Consider the following 23,801-nt stretch of genomic DNA (forward strand, 5'->3'; position numbering starts at 1 on the left):
TCTCTCTATAAATATATATATATATATATATATATATATATATATATATATATATATATATATATATATATAGGTACCTCCACCACTTGCTAAGAGGTTTATTAGCAACGGATGCAGGCGAACGGTCAGCAGACACAACCGTTCGGCCAAGGACAGCAACCACGAGCTCATGCCAGTGACGATGCTGCTGCGGCACAGGTTACTCTTCTTTGTTACAATCTACATATATATTTCTTTTTTTGTCTCTCTCTTTCTTTTGCTCTCTCTTTCTCTCTCTCTTTCTCTCTCTCTTTCACTCTCTCTTTCTCTCTTTCTGTTTCTTTCTCTTTCTCTCTTTCTTTTTTTGGCCCTGGTATGTGCCATTGAGCTCGGACCCTTTCAGCACTATCACTAGCATCGGCCCACTTTTCAGCGTGACACCACCACCACCGATACTTCTGAGCCTATAGAGCTTCGTTTAATATCGCAGTAGAAGTGTCGAGTCTACATTTTTTGCCTAATACGTCAGCGTCAAAGATAGCCTGGGGACGTATTCTGCGACGATCATTTCGGCGATTGTATGGCCTTCGCGTGACGTAGTGCTCAACCAGCCAATCAGCTCTTCCGATTTTGCGCAACCAGCACATCAGCGCGTGCCTGAAGGCGATACTGTTGCCGAAAGTGATCGTCGTATAATACGTCCCCTGTACTGACTCTGTATCGCTCCAATATCGCGATTCAAGTTCATTGCATGCAACATCAGAAAAAACGCGACCCACTTTACTGCCACGTTAAGGCTACAAATGGTTGCATCGTCGTTTTCTTTATGAATTCCTACGTAGAGTGGGTGATAGCGTCATTTTCTAAGAATAGACGCGTTTTTGAGTCAGCCATATGCCACTTGGAACCAGCCCAAGCTTTTCTCATTGTTCACATATACAATGGTTTCTAGCGGTTGTTTTACGAAGCTGACGCTCGACTTCGTACTCACGGTATCTCTTCTTTCCTGAGCATACTCTGGTCAGTTGGTTCCGTGCCCCAAAACGTACGATAGCATGGGTTTCTTCGCTGTACTTGCTCTCTGCACACTTGCTGTTGCAAATGGCTTTGAATCACCACCTTTTGAGGAAGATCCTCGATTCGCCTGGTGGCAAGACGTCAAAGCCGTAAGAAATACGTTCGAAAGTAGTTTTCACTTTTTTCTTCTCAACGAAGTTGCATGTATACCATTAAGTTTTCTCAAGTTCCTAGACAACAGATGAGAACACCTTTGCATGTTCGCTGAAACCGTCAGAGAAGACAATGTGTTCCTGTTTTTAGTGAACCGAGCATTTAAAAGGCATGCATCATATGAGGCTTTTATGACGTTCACATCCCCTACACTTTATTTGATGCACAAAAAAATGGCTCAGCTGTGTGTTCATTTGTAATGGTTGCTGAATGCTTGCATAGGGAAACAACGCTTTAGAACAGAACTTAAGGCAGACTGAACACGTACTTCGACTGCCTTATTTTCTATTTGTGTCCAGTTACGACATGATGATGTGTACATCCTCTTATATACTCCGAGAGAGCACAGCTTGGTTCCCAGAAGTAAACCTGAGCCCTTCGTCAAAGAAAAACGCGTAGTTTATCAGCATTTTTCTCTACCGCGAAACTTGCAGACAACTATACTCGAAAGGAAATGCCTGAAGTGATGACGATGGTAATTCATAGAGACAGTGCCGAAACCTTTAGTATCAAGCTACCCTAATGATGAAGTGATTTCGGGTTCTTTCAACAGCGAACCCTCGCCATTCACCCTCGTGGGTACAGGCCAGGTTTATGAGGCAACAACAGCAACGACAATGTTTATGTCCGCGCCGTAGTACTGCTGTGGCCTTCACTGCCGCTTCGGCGCCATGTTGGAGACGTGAATATTATCGACATGACGGTTATGACAGCGACGGAGAACCAACGCCTTGAGCATCGTTTTGAGGCGTTCTGGGACCTGCAGTCGCAGCTGTCCCAGAATCATGGTCAACAAGGCAAATTTTCGCAGTAGTTTTTAATGAAATGAAACCAGAGAAAGCATATGCGAAATTATTTGTTACCTTCATTTCAAATGTAAAGATTTCAGATAAATAAAGCAATTCATTTATTCTATACCGTTTCTGGCTTCAATACCTGTCATTTCGTATGAATCTAGGCGTTCCTATTCAGAAGCAAAGCGCCACATGCGTTAACCAAGCGTAAATATCACGAAGTGATGGAACGTGTGGTTTCACGGAAATGCAGGTTGCTTTCCATTGTTGACTTGTCAGTATTATGGTTTCATGCAAGCTTTTTTTTTTATTTCGCATTTATTCGGTTCTATTGCAGTTCGTTTCCATAAGTATGTGTACTCGGTATCTGTTGTGTTGTGAAAAGTCACAGGCCTGCGCGGCACACGCAGCACAGTCACAGCGTATGCTGGTTGAGCGGCGCAAGAGTAGCTCCAATTTCGGCACCACGCACAACAAGGTCTTCGCGGCAAAGTGTCTTCGCCTCGATTTTGACGACAACAATCTGAACTGTCCGCCCGGCGTCGGCGTGAACGCCAGCTGCGGAGCCCGATGATGCCTGGTTGTAGCCGCGCACGTAGCTCTTATACGATTCGCTTCTTCAGCAGCGGCTCGCACCTTGCGAGGAGACGCCATAACGTGTACAGAAGAGGTACCCAGAATACGTGGCGCACATCTAACATCGGGATAGCGTTGATTGCGCGCTTCGTCTGAATCGCGTCGCGTCGCACGCGGCGGTTGCAGGCACGTTAACTAGGTGGCGCCACCATACTGGTGGAGGTTCGGGTCGTCTGCGCCTGCGCGCCTACCTAGGGTGCAAGCGCTTGCGTGGCTCAGTGGTAAAGTATCCGCCTCCGCCGAAGCGGGCCTGGGCTCCATCCCAGTGGAGAGCGGGTACTTTTTTTCTCATTTCCGGCGATAGTGGCTACGGGGTGGCATCATCGCGACCAGAAACGGCTGTTGGAATGAGCCCATAACAGCTTACGCTGTAAAAGTGCTCGAGACAGTATTTGCTGAGGTCACATTGACGATCGTGTTAATTTTGCAATAATAGCGGTCATACTTTGACCTCTCTAACTTCCTAACAATTGTACGTAATGCGGCTTCATAGAGCTTACCATGATATCATATGGATTGTAGAATAAGATTGTTTAAAGCATATGCAGTTCTTCTGAGGTTTCCTGAGAATCGCGTGTTGGTACCCGAGCATCTTAGTCTCTTTTAACGAATTTCCAGAAGGACTTTGTTATCCATTGTGTCCATGAGATTTTCTTCCCAGTTGCCAGTTTTTTTTTTTTTCTTGCTAAATTTTTTGCAACTGTTCTGCGCGCCTGCAAGCGTCACAGAAAAGCTCGAGTCACAAAGCCTGCTGGCGCGATGCTGCTTCGAACCAACACAATAATCAAGCGCAGCTTTCACGTTCGCTTAGCAGGTGTTGCTTCAAGCCGATTTAGCAGCTGCCTGCAGCGGCATGCAAAAAAAAAAAACAAGAAAACAAAACAGTGCGCTCTTCTTTGATCTAGCCAGTTCTCGGTCGACGCACTGATCTCAGTGTAGAGGACGTCATTTAATTTGCGATCACCATTCTTGAGATACTTCAAGCTCTTTCCAGGGACTGTGTTCATTGAAGACCAGCACAGACCGAATGGCACATACCCGGTGCTCCAAGCCAACGTGAAAGAGATTGGTTGAAAAGCAGTACGAACCACCCATGCCATATACCCACTACCACGTCCCCAGTGACTCGTGTCGGTGTCAAAGAGGTTCGTTGAAGAGCGACACGTATACGAACGCAGTGCCACATACGCAGTGACACAAGTTGGTGCGACAATTGGTTTCGAACCCTGTTCCCTCAGCACAACAGCCCGACGCGCTACCCATGCGAACATGGACTACCCAATGACCCAGGTTTGGGTCTAGCGTATCTATAGATAGATAGAGACATAGATTTAAGGATAGATACATGGATGGACTGATAGATAGGCGCACAGATCCGTGGACACATAGATAGATAGATAGATAGATAGATAGATAGATAGATAGATAGATAGATAGATAGATAGATAGATAGATAGATAGATAGATAGATAGATAGATAGATAGATAGATAGATAGATAGATAGATGTATCCATGGATCTGTGCACCTATCTATCAGTCCATCCATGTATCTATCTTTAAATCTATGCCTTTATCTATGGCGCAGCATGAGCAGAAAAAATCTGGAAAGGAGTAATGGTGCCAGCGCTAACATGCACAAAATTAATTCTGTATACGCGAATCGTGCTTAAAATCGGGTCTGGCGTGGAAATTAACCAAATATCGGTCGGCCGGTTGGCTTTGGGAGCCCACAGCAAAACCACAAATGAGGCCGTGCAGGGTTACATGAGTTGGGCCTCGTTTTAAGTCAGAGAAGCGCAGAGCACATTTAGGTTGGAAGAAAGGCTCAGGCACGTAGGCTCAGAAAATGAATGGGCGGCTAAAGTGCACAAGTACCTCTCCCTGAAAAGCGTGGACAAAGAATGGAGGAAAAAGTCAAGGAAGTTGCAACCAACTACAGGATAATTAAAGTGTAAAAAGACAACAAGGAGTCATCAGACATAAAGAAAGAGAGACAGTGCATTAGATGCAAAGAATGAAAAAACCATGGATATTTACGAGAATGCAAAAAAGAAGAAAGAAGAAGAAGCACATGTGACACTGTGAATACGACGACGACGGTGCCGGTTGGCGAAACATAAAAGTGGATTCGTGAGGAAAGACGCGCGTGAAGCGTGAGAGGAAAAAATGAAGAAAACAACATGGGCAGCGTGCACTAGGGGTGCAAGGCTAGAGTAAACAGCGGAGCTGGGGATCGACCTAGGTTTTACTAGGCTTGGCTAAGTTTTGCTAGGAAATGCTAACAGCTGCTAGGCACGATATTCTGAATCTGCTCGTCGCTGACGCGCAGAAAAAGGAAACGAAGGCGGAGATTATCTGGTATTGCTGACGTGGGCGAGCAGCAGGGCAGACGCATCTCCAGCTGTGCTCTAGAGATGGGAAGCGACAGCTTTGAGGACCACGGACCGGCGACGGGACGTCCGATCGTTGGTCGGCGACAGCTCCAGCTCCTAAGCCCCGCCTGCGTCGCCGTGGCTGTGCTCCGCGGCTCCGGTGTCGCCCCACGCTGCCTTAACCGGCCGCTGTCCCATGCTACGGAGGCAATCGCCTGGCCACGTCAGCAGCACAACGCCCGACTGGCCCAGACCGCGTCCTGTGCCACGCGGGTCTCGGCAGAGCACCACGACGCTCGCAACGGAGGTCCACGCCCCCGCTGCGCCGGAACCAAGCAGACCAACGTCCTTTGCCACGCTGGCCCGACGTCCGACACGACTGGCGACGGTCAGAACGTTCATTCCCTCTTGACTTCTCGTTGGTTGTCGAGCGGAGGAACAATATATAGCCGAGGGCTAGCCGATTTGTCGGTCTGTAGCCTGTACACAGAAACTATCATCATCAGCAATGGCTTGAGCGTCGTCGTCTTCTTCCACAGCTGACTCGTTGGCGCTCATCATTCCAGCGTACAATTTCGCGGGAGGCCGCGTTTACGGGTGTATGAGCCATTGCTTAAGGGGGTATGAGCCATTCATCGTCTTACATGACGGACAGATTCAATTTTGAAGCAATTTAATTTAGAAGAATCGCAAGCGGCAATGCAACTACGGCGGACTGCGGCCTTGGTCAAGAAAGCGGTCAAAGAAAGCGGACGACCCGCTGCGACGTCGTTTTCTCCGTCGCACTCGAACGTGTGATAACCTCATTAAGAAACGCAAATACGTAACCAATAATTAAGAAAGACTTCAATGTGGCGTCGGGTTTAGCCCAGTGATAAACACCGGGGACGCATGTTTCAGCGTGGCTGGTTAACTATCTGTACGGAGTGCTTGGGCGGAGATTTTTAACGGCGGAGCTGTTCTTAGTCGAGCGTGTGCCTTCGATGACGGCCGCCGTCACGCCGGAGCAGGGCCGGAGAGGTCACGTGACCATAAGAGGATGCGAGACGCGCCGGGGGAGGGCAGGTTCTATGATCAGCTGAGGAGGAGAGGCGCGCTGGGGGAGGAGGCGACCAATGAGAGGGCGCGCGCTGGGCGGAGGAGGCGACCACAGCGAAGCTGTGCATTTGCGGCCGCTTGGCTGGCCCGAACGGCTCTACTTGCGGGGGATGGGTAGGGAGCCTACATGCAACGCTGCTTTAAGGTGGTGACAGCCTAAGACAGCGTTGCATGTAGGTTCCCTAGGGATGGGACGCGTCGGCGTCCACGGGCGACGGCGTTCCTAACGAGTTGCGGGGGATGGGACGCGTCGGCTTCCATGGGCGACGGCGTTCCTATAGAGCGTTGCGGGAGATGGGACGCGATCTGTCGAAACAGCGGAGATGTGGTCGTTCCTTCGGTCTAAAACGAAGACTACCTCAGTGAAAAAAAAAGAAACATGCGCGACAATCGCAGAAACAGAACGACCACAGCTCCGTTGTTTCGACAGATTTGACTTCGTGGAACTGGCTGCATTTTTTTATGTATATAGCTAGTTTTTGGAGTGTATCAGGTGTATCATGTGTCAGGGTAGTTTTCTCTTCGTTTTTCTTCATGACCATTTTTAGATGGATTTTTTGCTTTTTAAACATATTTGCACTGTGTCTGTCCATTTCTGGCGCACATAAATTCGTGACAATTCGATACTCGAACTGGTTACCTGAGGACAAAAACACACCAGAGCAAATATTCGCAACTAGATGAGGCATGTGTATGCCGCAGCAAAGATCCGGAGACTACTCAGCACATCCTAATGAAATCCGTCGGGATTCACCCAGTGAGACCCGTAGGTATAATGTACACCTTCCAGAAGCGCTTGGATTTAAAGAGGACGAAAGCATCAACCTGTCAGCAGTCGAAATATGCAAGAGACGTTTAGAGTATTGGTGGAAGAAAAGCAAGGAAGAGATTGATACGACTGGATCTCTTAGTCATTCTTCTTCTTCTTTCTGAGGTTTTACGTGCCAAAACCAGTTCTGATTATGAGGCACGGCGTAGTGGAAGGCTCCGGATTAATTTTGACCACCTAGGGTTCTTTAACGTGCACTATAACGCAAGCTCACGGGTGTTTTTTCGTTTTCGCCTCCATCGAATAGCGGCCGCCGCGGCCTAGATTCGATCCTGCAACCTTGTGCTCAGCAGCGCAACGCCGTAGCCACTGAGCCCCCGCGGCTGGTCTCTTACAGTCATTGGCAGCGGTACAAGGTACATTTTGAGGGGAAATAGATTAATGAGATTGTGGCGACGCGTCTTTACATAATTGGCTCGCTGCTGAAAGGGAGAAGCTGAATGTACTGATCCGTAAAACGGTTAAAAGGGCGCTCGGCCTTCCAATCAGAACTAGCACGGAGGGGCTGTTAGCATTAGGAATTCACAACACGCTGGATGAAATTATAGACGCTCAACGTACTGCGCAGATCTCTCGCCTGTCGGTCACCCGGGCGGGTCGGGAGATTTTGGCGCGTGCCGGAATTCCTACAATACTACAGGAGGAGCGGATGACCTCTCTTGACTCCGCCATTGGACAGGTGCTCGTGGTTAAACCTATTCCTAGGAATATGCACCCTCAATTTAACATCGCAAGGCGTAGGGCTAGAGCCAAGAAAATCTTGGAGCAAGTACAATTAAACTCGGGATCGTCGACCTTCACGGACGCAGCGCGCACAGATAGGAATCGTTATGTGGCCGTTGCGGTCTCTGAGCGAGGTACATTAATGTCGGCATGCTCTGTCGAGGCAGCTTCCCCGGCAATAGCTGAGCAAGTATCCATCGCACTAGGACTTTTGGACTCCACCCGTTATCATATCTATTCGGATTCACGTTCGGCGGTTAGAGCCTTTGCTTCTGGGTGGGTCTCCCCGTTTGTTGCTAGGATTCTCAGAGATAGGAACGTCACTCCACACGAGATTATTTGGTTCCAGGCCCATATGGGCTCCACGATCGGCGGCATCACCAACTCCAACGAATTGGCCCACGCCCGGGCGCGAGGACTTGCCTTCCGCGCAGGGCTTCACGGCCCTGGGTCGTTGGACCGCTCCGCCCCGCCCGGGGCCAAGCCTCTGGATGGGGATGCGGCTGATCGAGGGTCGCGGGACATTCTAGCGACATCCAACGAAGTCACTTCACATTATCGCTTGGGTCGTAGGGTCTTTCCTCCACCCCATTCGCATCTCACCAGGGGACAAGAAATTACGCTCAGACTGCTACAGACAGGGGTTTACCCCTGTCCAGCTAGCGTTTCGGTATATATGGATATATCTCCTTACTGCCCAGACTGTGGGTGTGTGTGTACATTTGAACACATGATGTGGGACTGCCCTCACATACCCAAGGAACTCAAGGCAAAAATGAACTCAAGAGAAGGTTTTTATTCCGCCATCAAAAGCACGGATCGTCACCGTCAGCTTCGGGCAATCCAAGGGGCCCACGATGCCGCGGCCAGGTACTCTCTGCCTGTCCCAACGTGGGAGCGGCCCGCAGGGGGGTCGGGGTAAAACCCGGCTCTCCTCCCTCGGTCTTCAATAAAGTTATTTATCTATCTATTGTGGCGACGAGCGACCACGTAGATCGGTAAGTAGCGAGCTTTCGCGGGAGAGCAAAAACCAACACTCGATATCTTAGCATAGCATTTTTAATCTCTTCCGGAACGCTAGCCTGTGCCGGTGCGCGCCAGCCGCTCGTGCCTCGCGTAGACGCGAGCGTCTACTTAATTCTCATGCGACGCCGATGCTGCTACCGCTACAAGATTATACAAAATTCTAGATAAAAATATGTAGCATACCTGATTAAATCAAGCAGTCTAGGTGACTATTTGTCACCAACCCGTTTCAAAGGAGATGCCATTAAATCATCATCATCATCATCATCATCATCATCATCATCATCATCCTGATAGGGTGCCTCGATGTCCGCACGAGTGCCTCATTTTAGGAGTCGCTAGCCGTTTGTGAGCAGGCGCGAGTACGAGCGGGTGCGAGAGAGAAAACCTGAGGTATTTGCTCCTTGAATGTCTGACTTTGCCTAGGTACTAAGGAGGATAAGCTTCTTTGCTCGTTTTGTATGCGTTTGTCCCTAGGCGTGCCGGCATTTATGAGTGAGAACGTGTGTTTGACGTGTGTTTGTGTTTGTTGGTGATCTCGATGTTTAAGGATACGTCGGGCGTACGCGAATCCCAGAAGCTAAAGGTAATCCAGACCCGCCGCGGTTGCTCAGTGGCTATGGTGTTGGGCTGCTGAGCACGAGGTAGCGGGATCGAATCCCGGCCACGGCGACCGCATTTCGATGGGGGAGAAATGCGAAAACACCCGTGTATTTAGATTTAGGTGCACGTTAAAGAACCCCAAGTGGTCCAAATTTCCGGAGTCCCCCACTAGGGTGTGCCTCATAATCAGAACTGGTTTTGGTACGTAAAACCGCATAATTTAATTTTAAAGGTAATCCAGAAGGTAAATGTAATCCCAGAAGCTAAAGCATATAGGAGACTGATACGACCGGATCCGTTACAGGCATAGGTAGCGGATCTTAGCTACCTATGCCTGTAATACAGCAGACTAGCCCACCTTACTCCACTTGAACTTGTTTATGGACATCACGTCCGGAGACCTTTAGAAGCAATGTCCCCAGTAGACAACGGTGCCACGAGAAGTGACAGCGCTGTTGACTTAATCCAGAAAGCCGAGGAAGCTCGCCAGCTTGCTCGGAACAGCATCCGCATCCAGCAGAGCACCGACGCCCGCCGTTACAACCAGGGCCGACGGAATGTCCACTACAACTCCGGTGACTACGTGTGGGTGTGGACACCTGTCCGTCACCGCGGGATCTTGGAGAAAGTATTGGGACGACTCTTCGTCCCATACGAGGTTGTGCGCTGCCTTAGCGATGCAAATTACGAGCTCGTGCCCCAGCCTGTTCATCCGCCTTTGAGCCGACGACGTTCCTGTCACGAAGTTGTCCATGTAGTACGGATGAAGCCGTAATACACCAGCGAGTGAATCGCCCCATTCAATCGCTTCGCCGTCCTCTGCAGTCTTGTGGTTATTTTTTGCTTTCCTTGACCCCCTTTGCTAGTAGGCATTTTCTATTTCTTTGTGCACTTATCTTAACCATCTACACCGGCCGACCGGGAAGCTCGCTTTTCAGAGCAGAGAAATGACGCGAGTTAGGCTGGCACCTACGGCCGCCGGTTGCTTGAACGAGAGCGACGAAATGCGTAGTGGTACGCCAACAATTACCGTTATGCCAAGGCCTTACTTGTTGACTTTGTGACAATATAACTGTTTATTGGGTGCTCCCAGAAAGAAATAAGTCACACCGTGTCATTCCATGTAAACTATTCCATGCAAACTGCACCAAATTTTTTTCTTACAACTCAGCAGCACGGTTGTCATTTCTTTAACGTGTTGCCCAAACACCCTCTGCCAAGCAAGCGGGCCCATTACGAGCAGGGAGCGAGCATAATTGCAACATTAGACCGTAAGGCCCCCACTAGCTATAACACAAGTTAGGCAATGCAGCGTTTCTAATGCGTTATTTCTACACAATTTACATAAATGTGAATTGTGTATTTGGTTACGTATATTCTGTACCTTACTAACCACGCACCCTCTGCAGCATCCACAAAATGTTTCACGTACCGCATTGCGGCTGCGTCTTGTATATCCTGGCCTTCTTTTTTTTTTTATTGTGGAAGCTAGCTAATTTCAAGAATCTTCTGTATGCAGTTGAATATACAGGCACATACGCTCCACCGTTTTAGAACGAAAGTCCCGTGGAATGATATCTCGTCGTCTCCACAGTAATGGCGACGACAGTATAATGTCGGGTAACTAACGCCCTCGAGGGTGGATTTGATGTCGAAGTACCCTTTTTGCCCCAATACTCTCACTTATCTTTTTTTTTAAATGGGTGTACTCGTTAGGACAACCTTAGTGTGCCCTTTTAATTATTTCAAGGTGCTAGAAGGGTTTTTGTACGATACATACGCCTTACAGAATTCAAGGATGCTCAGACACTTTTACATTTCAAGCAAGTAAAAAGCCCTGCTGATGTACTAGCTTGCGCAAAGTCTTTGTTCGAGCACCTCTTAAGGCGGTAGTAGGTTATGGATGTCATCCTGCTACTTCATGTGTATGGCATCCTCAGAGGTGAAGTGAAGATACCAAGCTGTTCCTTTCATTTCCTATCATGCCTCTCACGTTTTACGGCTAGCGTCGTTTAAATTGTTTAAGCTCGATGCTGTTTCACAGAGGGCAGCTGTCATGCGTCAGAGAATCAAAGTGCGTCAGCCAATTGTACTTCTTCAGGCGCACGTTCTTTCTGGTGCCGCATCGGCGCCAGCGCAGTACTGTGCGCCGTAAGTTTTGCGCTGTTTCATGCCGTATCAGTTCGAATAAACATTCGGAGGTACTACATGCGGAGCAATTGCAGCAATCGACTACCGACAAGAACACAACATTTATTACGCAGGTGGCGCACCCCGGTGGTAAAGTGGGGTGACCATTTTGTCCTCCTCTCTTCTGATTGCTTTTCAGATCTTACTAGTAGATTTGCTTGAATTGTTTCACCTTGGATCTGGTCTATAGATAAACTGAAGAACGTGGTGTTCGCCTGTTATAGCAGGTAGAGGCAACAGCGCACTCTTTAGGCGCTGCGATATTCACAGTGGAAGTTCCTGCTGATTGTACCTCTTCTGTGTGTGGCTGTCACTGTGCCCGCCATTCTATGACTATGCAGAATCGGTTAATTACTAATACCACACAAGATAAAGGTGGTGTGGCCGAGAGGTAACACTTCCGGCTGGCAGTCTAGAAGTCAGCGTTTTGAATCGGCTGGGGTGCTGTGGAGCTTTCCTTTTTTTTCGCTTTTTTTTTTCTTTTTTTGTGAGCATCTCTGAAAGGCCCTTCGACATTACTTAAGCGGACATCCGAAAGGCTAGAGTAGTGATAGAATGCAGAATATTCCTGTAAAAAGAAAACGTACTCTGAGTTATGGCAAAACACCCATTTGGAGAAAAGGTTCAATTAAAAAAATCACCTATTCATATGGGTGAATTCGATCAAACAGCTCTTTTCTATGGGTGTAAGGGGGCGCGTTAAAGACCCAAGCAAAACACCATGTGATTTTCCTTAGTGTGTAGGCTTGCTCATCATCGATCTTAGTAACCTTTCTGCAGCAATATTTTGCTCTGTGTTCTATCATCCGGAGAGGAGCGCTCACGTCTTCAACTTGAATCGCTGGGTGAGTACTCGGAGCGCGTTCTGTAGGTGGAACAAGGCAAAGTCAATTTCACATAGGTTTGCCAAGGCGACCGGTGTGACGCGTTATTTGAATGTGCGCTGACCGGCTCGACTTTGGTACTCCAGCGAAAGGTGATCACTGGGGCCCAAAGTGCTGCCACTGACAGTGGGGCCCCGAGGCAGTATTCTGTAAGAGTCTAATTAGTGGACTGTCCATTTCGGCTGTCGCTGATTGGCTGCTGCTTCACGTGCAGGAAGGAGACTGGCTGGCACCTTCAGCAGCCAATCAGCGACGGCCTAAATGGACAGTCCACTAATTGAACTCTTGAAGAATACCGCCCCTGGAGTGAGAACTTGACCCACAATAGAACTTCCCACTGCACCTCTCTCTCTCTCTAAAACTTCATCACATGCTGCCACATTTCAGATGACCAGCATAAGAGAGAGGCTGTACATCGTGTCTCGCAACTACAATATCACCACCAGAAATCGGTGCCACTCGGCGATAAAAACGGCAGCTCTTCGCCACGACACAATCGTGGTTGCCCTACGAACACACCTCGGAGGTGTCGACGGCCCTCCGTATGTATATAACGGCTCTTCACCACCAGCAATTTTTAATGATAAAAGAAAAGTTATGCAGATCCAATATACATGTTGAAATCTGCGTGAAGCGAACATTCAGTCAAGCGGCGTTAATTGAATCATATACAACAAACGGCGATGCATGCAGATGTTTACTTTCAGCCTATGCCGCGTACAACATGATGCAATGTGCATGTTTGTCCACCACAAATATTCCAGTTACAATGTCAAACATTTCGTAGACTTATGCACTGCACCGCTTACGAACAATGCCGAAATGCGAAGAACAATGCGGGCGGATGTCAGACGTCTAGGCAGCATTGTCACGGGGAGGAATTGGGCCCAGCAGAGAAGAATGGGGACTGACAGGTACGACACCTATTTATGTCGTACATTACAGTTATGTCAAGGCATACGTGTACTACACATACGTGTATAGACATATGTAGCTTTATTTGGGGGATTCTGTACCTCCTTTTTTTGCCCTTGGGTTGCCACGCGGCGTAACGACACTATGGAACTAAATATAAGGATGCGAGCCCGTTTCATTGAGATACTGCAATAGTGACTTATTAAATCTGTTGTCCATAATCCATCTTTCATAGCCTTCAGCTGGATCACTGTTCAATATAGCGCCTGTTGTGTCCCCGTGGCTCGCATCCACGTATTCCGGAGCATTCGCCATGTTTGCCAATTCACGACCGTCATATACCGAATGGCTCATTTAAATAAAATCCGGTGAATTAAAGGACCTGTATTATATAATGCGCCATTTTCTTAAGACGTCGTTTTAGTTTAGAGATACTATGTGCCGGCGTTATACGTGCAGATTTTGTAAGATAATTTATTCTTCAATTCCGCAGAACAAACGTACGCCTAATGGCACTACTTTGAGTATACTCGTATAGGTTGGATTGCGCAACATTTCAACGGGACACACAGAAGAGAAGCGCACACAACCGAGCGCAACAACGGCTGGTATGGTATACCAACATGCCCAGTCTTGACTACTTTTAGGGTTAGCCTATGGGGGTTTACAAGCCTCTTTGCCGGTTCTCGCATTCGGCGCACATATTACTTTCGTATGTATCCACAAATAAAACTTCACAGCTACTCATCGACCCCGCAGCAGACAGCCGGACGCCAAATCACGGAGGATGGTGAAAGAAAACTACTCTTTAGTAGCATTTTAGATTCAGCAAACTTGACGCAAAACAGGCCTGCGAAAGCCACATTCAGCTTAAAGGGGAGCGCCTGGCAGACAACGTAAAACAACAAAGCGAGAGATATACATACAGCAAGCGTTTGTTACAACGAAGTCACTTTATTCGAAACATCCTGTTATTCGAAGTTTTTCGTGATTCCGACTGCAGTGCGTGCGTTTCAGACTAGATTATATCAAGTGAAGCAGCACCAATCTCCGCTTAGTATGAAACGCGATGCGGGAAATTTGCGCGGGAACGCTCGGCGATGACCCTTTGCTCTTCTTTGCGTCAACCGGGAGAGGCAAAAAGCGCTGCGAAAACCCCTTCGTCACGTTGCGGCCGCTACTTAGGGCTAACTATATCCACTGACGATAACTATATCACGTCAGGATAGCGCTAAATCTATAACTCACTCTACAACAAGGCTCATGGGCGTTTGCATGTTTTCGCCACACTCCTTTCGCTATAATCGAGCGGCGCTTTGTTTCAATTTGCGTTTTAGAAGCTCCCGCACTTTTAGAATGCGCGTTCGGCATTACTATTACTCTTCGAGGGCTGCGCCGCTTTTAAGAAAATGCTGCTTGTAACCAATTCCAGTGACATTTCCGATGACTATGTTAGATTTAGGGTTTGATTTACATAAAAAGTAAAATCCGCGGTACATATTCATAATCTGACATGAATCATAGAGTTATATATACCATGTGCATTTCTTGGCTCCAGCAAATTTTTAAAAACTGCCTGTGTCAAATCACACAATTTTACCCCTTGAACTAAATTACTCTATGAGGCGGTCATTCCTTCTACGATAAATGGAAATGCTTAATTGTATAATTCACATAATCATGATAATTCACTTTTCAATTAATTATTTTACATATACATTTCATTTTGCGAATTAAATCCGGGGAGTCCGCGAGGCGTATCCACAGGGAACGAATTCTCAGGACTACTCCAGTTTATATATATTAATTTTTAGTGTCCGATCAAATGCATTGGCGTTGCAGTTACTTCTGTGCTTCAAGGCGTAAAACCCATTTTCTTAAAAAAATGTAAGTGGGACAAACTGGTGTCATCCTCGAAATTAGTTCTAAGTCGGTATGTCTTGCAAACTCACTAGCTGCAATTGGTAGATTGAAATATGTGAAGAAAAGCACGTAATTAAAAAAGGTAGTTAGTCTAATTATGGTAAATATTTATTCAAACATTTCTATACTTTGTAGTAGTAATGAGCGCCTACTCGAGTTGTTTAGTGGGAGGGTTGGAATTGTGCTATCTTCCACAGCCAATATTTAAAAAAATTTTGGTGGAACTAAGAAAAGCGCCTATAAAGTTACAATTACATCAACGATGGAAAACAATCTGGTCAGAGCCAAAAGAAGAAAAACTTGCCGAACCTCTAATCTAGTCACCATATCAATAGCTTTTAGTTACTTATGCATTGTTTTCAGTAACATTTCATTTTCCAACAGGGTAGAATTCAAGAGTGTGTTTACGACTTCAAGAACTGGAGCACACAGGAGAGATAACGCAGTAACCTACAAGCTTCATCCACGTAAGTTCACGTGCTATGACAGGTTGGGGATTTGGATGTTTAAATAATGTCTAAGTTTAATTTAGAATGCGAAGTTTCATCGAAAGCCGCAGCATTGAGAGCGATAACAGAGTATTAGACAGCTACACGGCGTAAGAATCGTGTTTTTATCAGCCGAATTAGTTGTAGTAAACATTTATTTACTAATTAACCTAATAAGCATGATAGTATCGCGATCTAACTTCGAACACTCGTTGTCACAAGGATGGCGTGATGAATAGCGCCGGCATCGGGGAGGGAACGCTTACTGCGGCCTGTCTCTTCAGGGTGTCTCGGATACTTGAGATTAATACGACGTGAAACATTAAGTGTACGGAAAGACAGCACGCATGAAGTCACCAGGTATCTCGGCTTGTCCTAGGTCTTTGCAGCAGCCGAAGAATACCTTCAAGACACCGCGCGTTATTCGTTTCAGTCGTGCGCACAGTCATGCGCAGCCAAGGACGAGTTAGAGAAGGAGACGCGCGTTCTCCTCCCATAGTACGCGCTTTTTCGTGTGACCTTCAACGTTGGGCGCGCTGTCACATGCCACGCGTCAATCCACCATCGTTCTCGGGTCACTTTCAGGTGCTTTCCCTAGCTCCCACAGCATGCGGCATCTGGTAAGCTATCTTATTGCACTTGGGCTTTATACGGAATATCTCGGCAAGTCGACGGGGAGAATTTGCTTGGAGTGTCCACATAATTTTTACAGCAATAAAGAGAAATGTGTTCTGTCATAAGCAAGAATATTTTACATTACGGCCACTCACAGCCAGATGTTCGGGGCATATGCAGGGTGTCGCAACTGAATTGTACCAAGCCATAAAAAATTTACGTGTGTGCTATGAGAATGCAGTCAGCTTCATACTGTTCAGTGCCTGCTTGAGTCAACTTATATTTTAACTATGTTTTTATATTAATATTTACAATAACTGTTTTACAAACTTTTACTACGTTGATTTGAACTCAAAATATTCAATGCAGAAGTTGTAGAGCCTATTGAAAAATATCGAAATATATTCTTTTTTTAATATAGCTGCTGTCGTTATATTTTTGGGCTGCGAAGATTTGAAAACTACCACATGACTAGGCGCTTGCTAGCAGCGATACTGTGGCCCTCAAACGTCCTACCAATAAAAAATCGACGCTGCATGCAATCCGAACAGGCGAATAAACCGCAGGCGAAAATGAGGCGATCATGGCCACAGCTATCGTTTCCATTCCTTTACCATCTGCCATCGAAAACTTCCTCGCTCTTTACTTAATCGGTCAACAGCAAAAGTGTCGACGGAGTTTCAAAAATTGGCATGCGCTAGTAATAGTATATCCCCCAGGGCTTCACCACTGTCGCTGTGCTGCAGCGCCTAGCCATGTAGTACTTTTTGTAGTACTTCTTCTTTCTCCAAATTTCGTGACTGCTTTGCCGCCAGAGAAAATTGAAACACAGCAGCCATATTCCTTCAAATAAACGGTTTAGATATTCCTCTATATTGCCTCTAGAACATCTCTATTGAAGACTGCACCTTTAAATCAATACAATGAGCGCAATATGTGACCTAGCCTAAACCACCTGCTCTTGCTTCGAAAAGCAGCGAGCTCCCTACACTGTTATCATAGAAGTGGACCGGCCCGATTGAGTTCTTGTTGTTGCGGTAGATCACCAGGGTGTCTTTTGGGGTGACCGCCCCTATCATACTGTATGCCCTGGCCGAATCTGCTTGAATTGGCCTACGGACGAGGCCGTATTTCTGCTCTAGGATGTGCACGCACCTGACCGTATTAAGGCGGAGGCATGTTTCCGACAGGTATTCAAACACTTGTCTTGCCCGTCTGTCCCAGGTCATGCGTTGTAGGTGACTATAGTATGACAGCTTGCTGGTCGCTTTTCGTGCTTCAAAGCTTGACCAACCTAGGTCACTCTGCACTGCTTCGTTAGCGACAGCTCCATGGCAACCCACAGCAATGCGGCCTACTTCCCATTGTCGACGTTCTAGTTGATGCCGATTCAGATATTTCGCTGACATGCATACAACTGCGTTCGCGAAGTTAACCTTCGCGAACGCAGTTCTATGCATGTCAGCGAGATCAACTTTCCACTGGTCTCTGACCACTACATAACGGCTGCAGCCCCACAAGCATCTGCGTCGTAGTATTTTCTGTGTTCGAAGGGCTGTTCGAGCCATCTTCTCCTCGCGTATCTTGTACATTTCACTATCCGAGCAAAAGTGTACGCCTAGGTATTTGAGGAAGGAGTCCATGCGCAATACCTCTGCACACAATCGCAGGGCCGCACCATGCTCCACAACGCACGCAGCCTGGATTATTGTGGTCTTGTGTGCATTGAAGCGGAGTCCCAACTACAACATTTCGCTGGCACAGATGTGAAGAAGTGCTTGCAAATCGTGTGGATGCTCGGCCATCAATATGTCATCTGCATAGGCCAAGCCTGGGATGCGTCTGTTTTCGTCAATGCCCGTTGTGCTGTACTTCAAGGCGAAGCCCCTAGCTGAGTGTAAGAGTGCTCTCTCTACACCTGACAAGTGCAACAGATATAGGAGTGGCGACAAAGGACATCTCTGACGAAAACGTACGCGCGCTACTCTGGCGCCACCTCGTAGCCTTGTCTCCGCGCTACGCTTTTCTTCTCACGCTTTCGCCATACCCTCCTCTGCTTTCCGCCTCATGTTACCGCTGCAACCTCCTCTCCGCTTTCCTCCTTGTCTAATGCGCCTGCTTGAAGCGAACAACGGTGTACATTCTCAAATGAAAGCAAGCACTAGCTGTATAGCTGTATAGCTTTTTAACCGAGAGAGTCCGCCAACTGATTCGGATACCAGACTTCAAGCCCGTCAATCAAGAAATTAATTATCGTTTCCACGCATACAAATTGCTGACGGTGCTCATTTCTACACTGCAATGAATTCTGGCAGACTTCACGCTCAAAACAAACTGAACTTCCGCAGAGATCAACCAGCACGCCACCGGCCTGCCTTAGTTTAGTTGCTTTGGCATTGGCTTCGGATCTTGAGGTCGCAGATTGGATTTCGGTGGCGGCGGCCACATCTCAGGGCGGCGAAATGCAAAACGCTCGTACGCTTGGATTTAGACGTACAATAAAGAACTTCAGGTAGTCGATACTAGTTCAGAGAACACTACTGCCTGCCTCATAATCATGGTTTTGGTGCGTAAAACACCTGGATTAAATTTTTATTTCGTAAATTATCGCGCCTTTAGCAGAGGCCCATGAATTATGTGACTCGTACACCTCCCCGCCGGGCAAGCATCAAGCGAGCGAGGTCGCGGCTTCATAAAGACGCGATAAAATCTTAGCTCGAACAGACAGGGCACATCATGGCAGCTTAACTTCAGTAAACGTAGGCTCTATTGAGCAGATATAAATTTTTCTTTCGAAGGAAGATGCCTCAAGCTCTTTTATTCGAGACACCCCATCCCCAAAATCCTAGCACCTTCCATGGGAGAAGCGAAAAGGCGCTAAAGACGCGTTTGTGATGAGTATAACTGCGACTGCACATACGTGACTTGACGGCGGAGGCGTGAGTATGGCTGATACATCAGTATAATTGTCATCGCAACAACAAGCATTGCCCAAAACCATCGACGATTGCCAATGTAAGCGAATAGCCCGAACGAACGAACGAGTGAGCGAGCGAAAGAAAGTAAGAAGGACTGAACGGGCAAGGAAACGAACGAACGAACCAGAAAGTTAACAAACCAATTAGCGTTTTCCTTGCCGAACGCTCCACAAAGCTCACCTCCGACAGCCCCCTCCCTGCTGTCCTTCCCAACAACTTAGTCTCGCAAGAGCACGCGCCCTTTCCCTTGGCGCCCTTGTATCGCAAGTCCGACCATCGACTATCGTCCACCGACTGCCGCTAACCACAAAAACGGGCGAACGGCGCAAGGAACGTTATTCGCTTTAAAACAAATGCAGCATCAGCGTTGGATATAGAAGAATAAATACAACACAACAAGAGCAGTGAGGCATGACATTTAACATATTGTTCTGGTGGCATGACCCGCGTTCTTCATTCTGCGCAGAAACTCTGTGTGACCACAGACTTCTGCTATAACACTGTAACAGACCTAACGTCTGCGCTAGCGCACGCTTGAATTCCTGTTATTTACGAATGGCTGTTCGAAACAAGAAATACGTGTGTTTTCTGTGAATACTTGTCAAGCACACTTTCTGTCCTTATTCCCTTTGACTGATGAACAAAACCATGACACAATTTTACTTATTTCTGAACCCACTAGGTTTCTATCCGGTACAACGCAAGCTGATGTACATTGATGACTACAGAAGGTGTCTAATCCTGGTTGAAAGGATCGGATATAATGGAAGAGGCAAGTGTCTAGAATATGTATTTCACCGCGGTGTTTACACCGTATATATACATTTATCTGTTCGTTCTAACAAACGCGTAAAGAAATGTATGTTTGATTTTATTGTTCCACCCTTTTCTTTCTGAAGGGACATTTCTCTCGGATACCATCAACACAATCTTACTAAAGATAACCACGCCATAAGCTGCGCCCATATTTGTTAGATACAATCGTACCCGAATACAAGAAACCCAGATATAGGAAATGTCTATATAGTACACGCGAAACTCACTGACGAACTCGACATTGCGTGCAACAAACCAGAGGTGTTTGTTAGCATTGCTATAAAGTCACTTGCAAGCCCCGAATGCAACATAATGGTGTGACCGGAAGTAGCAGATCTTCATAATCTCCTCCATCGAGAATGCCATATTCACGCCGAGAAACACTTCAAGCAACAAGTAAAAATACTATGTACTACGCGCACAGTCTTATTTTCAATCAGTGAACTCCTTGTTGACTTTTTAAGGCGAAAGCCTTAGGTGTCTATGTTGGTAGTGCCCTTGGCGTGCTCTTGGGGTGATCTCGGCGAAACTGCGCCGTGACAAATATTGGCCTTCACCGCAAGAAATGCTGGGATTGACGTCACATTTCTCAGGGAGGTTCCTGTAAACAAAGTAAATTACTGGCTTTGAAAAGAAAATTTGGTACCACTTCGGTCTGGGTGGGGCTTGAATCCGGGCCTCCAGGGTTTGAGACGAGCACGCTTCCCTGAAGCCACGGCTGCTGCACGGTTCTGGCTTACTAAAGGTGTGCCTAGTGCGTGCGTTCATGACGCGTTCGTGAGCGCGTTGGCAGCCATCTCGCTGACCAAAGGTATGACCTAGTGCGGGAACTAACATGCAGCACTTTAGGTACTACGTTATGTGTTCATATGTGGCGTTCAGGAGGTCGCCTTAATGCCCCGCGTGTACTTCCCATTGCGGCTCATTATGTCTTGCAAGAAGATAACCCCGATTGTATAACCTAATGCATTACAAATCACTCTTACAAACAAGTCTAACCCCGATTATATAACTTTATGTATTGCCAAATGTGGAGCAGGCTTTCGCCTTCTTGTGTTACAAGAGTCTAACACCTCCCGAACTGTCTTCACTGGAGACAGCAAATATGCCCATAATGAACGCATTGCAATTATTTCTTCAAGCTATTTTATACATAGTTTTAAATATATCGAATGACTCGATGTATCGAAGTAGCGTGTTCAATTGTGCTGGTTGGTGAATATCGCAACTTGAAGCTAACAACACTTAAAAACATGACCATGAAGCAAGGAGACTATAACATGGCACCACGTTTAGCTCCTATCGTCGTCATGCTGCTTTGTAACACTCTCACCTTCAAATTCATAAGAATGTTCGTTATAACCGTGCTCGGATGTGCCTCTATGTAGTGGCTGTTATGCGACATTCGTTAGGACAGGCGAAGCGCTCATGTGCCCCGAATCAGTGACGAAGGCGGAAGGAGTTAGCATAAGACTTCAATATATGGTGAACTCTTTGTCTGGACAAGTTACCAAAATCTGCTACAATATGCATTGCTGTTCCCAATCAATCAGCTCGAACTGCTTGACGGATGCTTTTGGGAAATTGTTCACTGAAACGCCAATGTACTTCATGGCCCACTTTGAGGACAGATCTCATGAAAATTTATTCTGGAAGTCTCACATGACCTCACTACAGCTCGGCTTAAATTTCACGATTGCAATTTGACGCCGGGAGCGAATAAATAAATATTTTAGGGAACCTTTATTTCAATTGCTAACCTGGGCATAGAGTTTGCTAATGTAGGTAATCTGATCTCCCATTTTTTTCTACTTCCATATCAGAAAGGAGAACAACGTTATCTGTCACAAGGCATTTATGTTGAATCGTTTAACAGTAAAAAACTGGTTACTCACAAAGCGGTACACGCCACCCCATTATGTTTCAGGTTGCCAGTTGCTGATGACGGAAAGTGCCGTGGACTACCCTGTTCCCAAGTTTTGTATGCTTCTCTACCACCACTACTGTCCCGGTCCCAAGGTTCTGCTGTATCAGCCTGATTGCAAGATTCAAGATGCATTCCTTGCACACAAGACGAGCGCTGGACGTCAAATTCAGTACTGAACGATGAGTATACAAAACAAATTACTGAAAACTATGCACTATAAGCATTAAAAGCGTTACTCGCATTCATCAGATTCTTGTTTTCTTTGATATGAACTTGGTAACACCATAAGGTTCATTTATTGGTTGGTTTATTCATTCGCACATTAAATACATTAAGATAACCGAGGAAATGAAAAGGACTTGATCGGCCCATCGGCCACAATTAAATAGGCATCTGTCGGCAATATATCGAAATAAGAATAAAGTACGATACTGACCGGTAAAATCTCTTCGCGACCTTTGCATCACAAACAAATAAAAACAAAAAAATAAAGCAATAACGTCACTCTTAAATATGGAAGCAAGAATAACACACACATACAAAAGCACATGTGTAGTGACGGTCTGCAAAAAAAACATGGAACATACAAGGTACATTAACAAGCATGGTGTTAACATGTACAATTAACAATTTATAATCCGAATGCGGACGAATGTTTTGAGTTTGAATAGACAAACTTAATTAAATAAAAACGATTTGGTGACAGAATAAAACACAAGTTATGTAACTATGGAGAAAGACAAAAGTTAATCGTGCTGGTTTAATAAGAGGTCTACGCAGTATTTATGCGTATGCACTATTGTTTGTGCAGTGATACAACCATTTAAACGAAAGCAGGACAAACCACATGCATATTCGGGCACAAAATATCTAAGTCATAAAAACTATGAGAAAAGCTGCCATCGTGTCACAAGGCTAGACCTGACAGTCATTGACTCCGTCAGGAAACCGAAATTCAGCATTAGTTGCCTTCCGATATTATTTAGAGAACACTTTTAACTAGAGTGTTTAGTGTGTTGATTAAAAACTGATAGAAAGTTAAAAACTCTCAGCGCAGTTTGTACCTTCACAGTGCAACGACAGAACATGACGCCGACAAGGATTCACATGACATGCGAAGAACGCCATAAAATCTGCTCCTGGGCGTGTATGTTAAAAGGTTGTAGAAACTTCACCACACGTTTGTCCCAAGTAAAAAGATGACACTCGTCAAACGTAAATGTGAGGAAACATTTTTAAATTGTTTTACTTGTATACTAAAGTAGGTCTAGAAATGCCAGAGTCTGCGGCATTGACTATAGAGAGTTATTGCCGAGCGGGTTTACGGAGCGGTCCGCTCGCTCCGCTGCTTTTCTCTCCCCAGCGGAACACGCGCAGTGCACCAGCGTTGTAAGCATGAAATGCTTGCATTAAGCACCCGTTGTCGGTGACCTTCAAATGACCTTGAGCCAAAAGGCAGAGCCGTTATCGGGGCACTTCAAGCGAGAACATCCGGCCATCGTTGCTGACAAGGAAATTTATTTACCCGTAGGCACGCGTACAACTGTTGTATGAACGTAGAGTACAATATAACGTACCACACATGCAATAAATCGTACTTGATATAAACAGAACAGATGAGCAAACAAAATAGTAAATTTCGTCTGCTTGACATTCACTTTGTCACACATCAAAAACACTACGACAGTGTACATGCAAAATCATAAATGTGAGCCTCGGATTCATCAGTGACACCTGAAGCACACACAAGTACAGTTTCTAATCAGGCAAACAA

At 46.4% G+C, this 23,801-nt stretch overlaps 1 protein-coding gene across 1 annotated transcript; it reads left to right on the top strand.

Moving 5' to 3' along the window:
* Positions 1 to 928: 928 nt before the first annotated feature.
* LOC119432376 (uncharacterized) lies at positions 929 to 22,268 on the top strand. Its single transcript, XM_037699544.2, has 5 exons — positions 929 to 1,145; positions 12,753 to 12,907; positions 15,588 to 15,670; positions 19,967 to 20,056; positions 22,028 to 22,268. Exons 1-5 carry the CDS (start codon positions 1,035 to 1,037, stop codon positions 22,201 to 22,203), a joined length of 615 nt encoding a protein of 204 aa, XP_037555472.1. The 5' UTR covers positions 929 to 1,034; the 3' UTR covers positions 22,204 to 22,268.
* Positions 22,269 to 23,801: the final 1,533 nt, after the last annotated feature.

Source organism: Dermacentor silvarum, chromosome 11, assembly GCF_013339745.2.
Source record: "Dermacentor silvarum isolate Dsil-2018 chromosome 11, BIME_Dsil_1.4, whole genome shotgun sequence".
Taxonomy (NCBI): Eukaryota; Metazoa; Arthropoda; class Arachnida; order Ixodida; family Ixodidae; genus Dermacentor; species Dermacentor silvarum.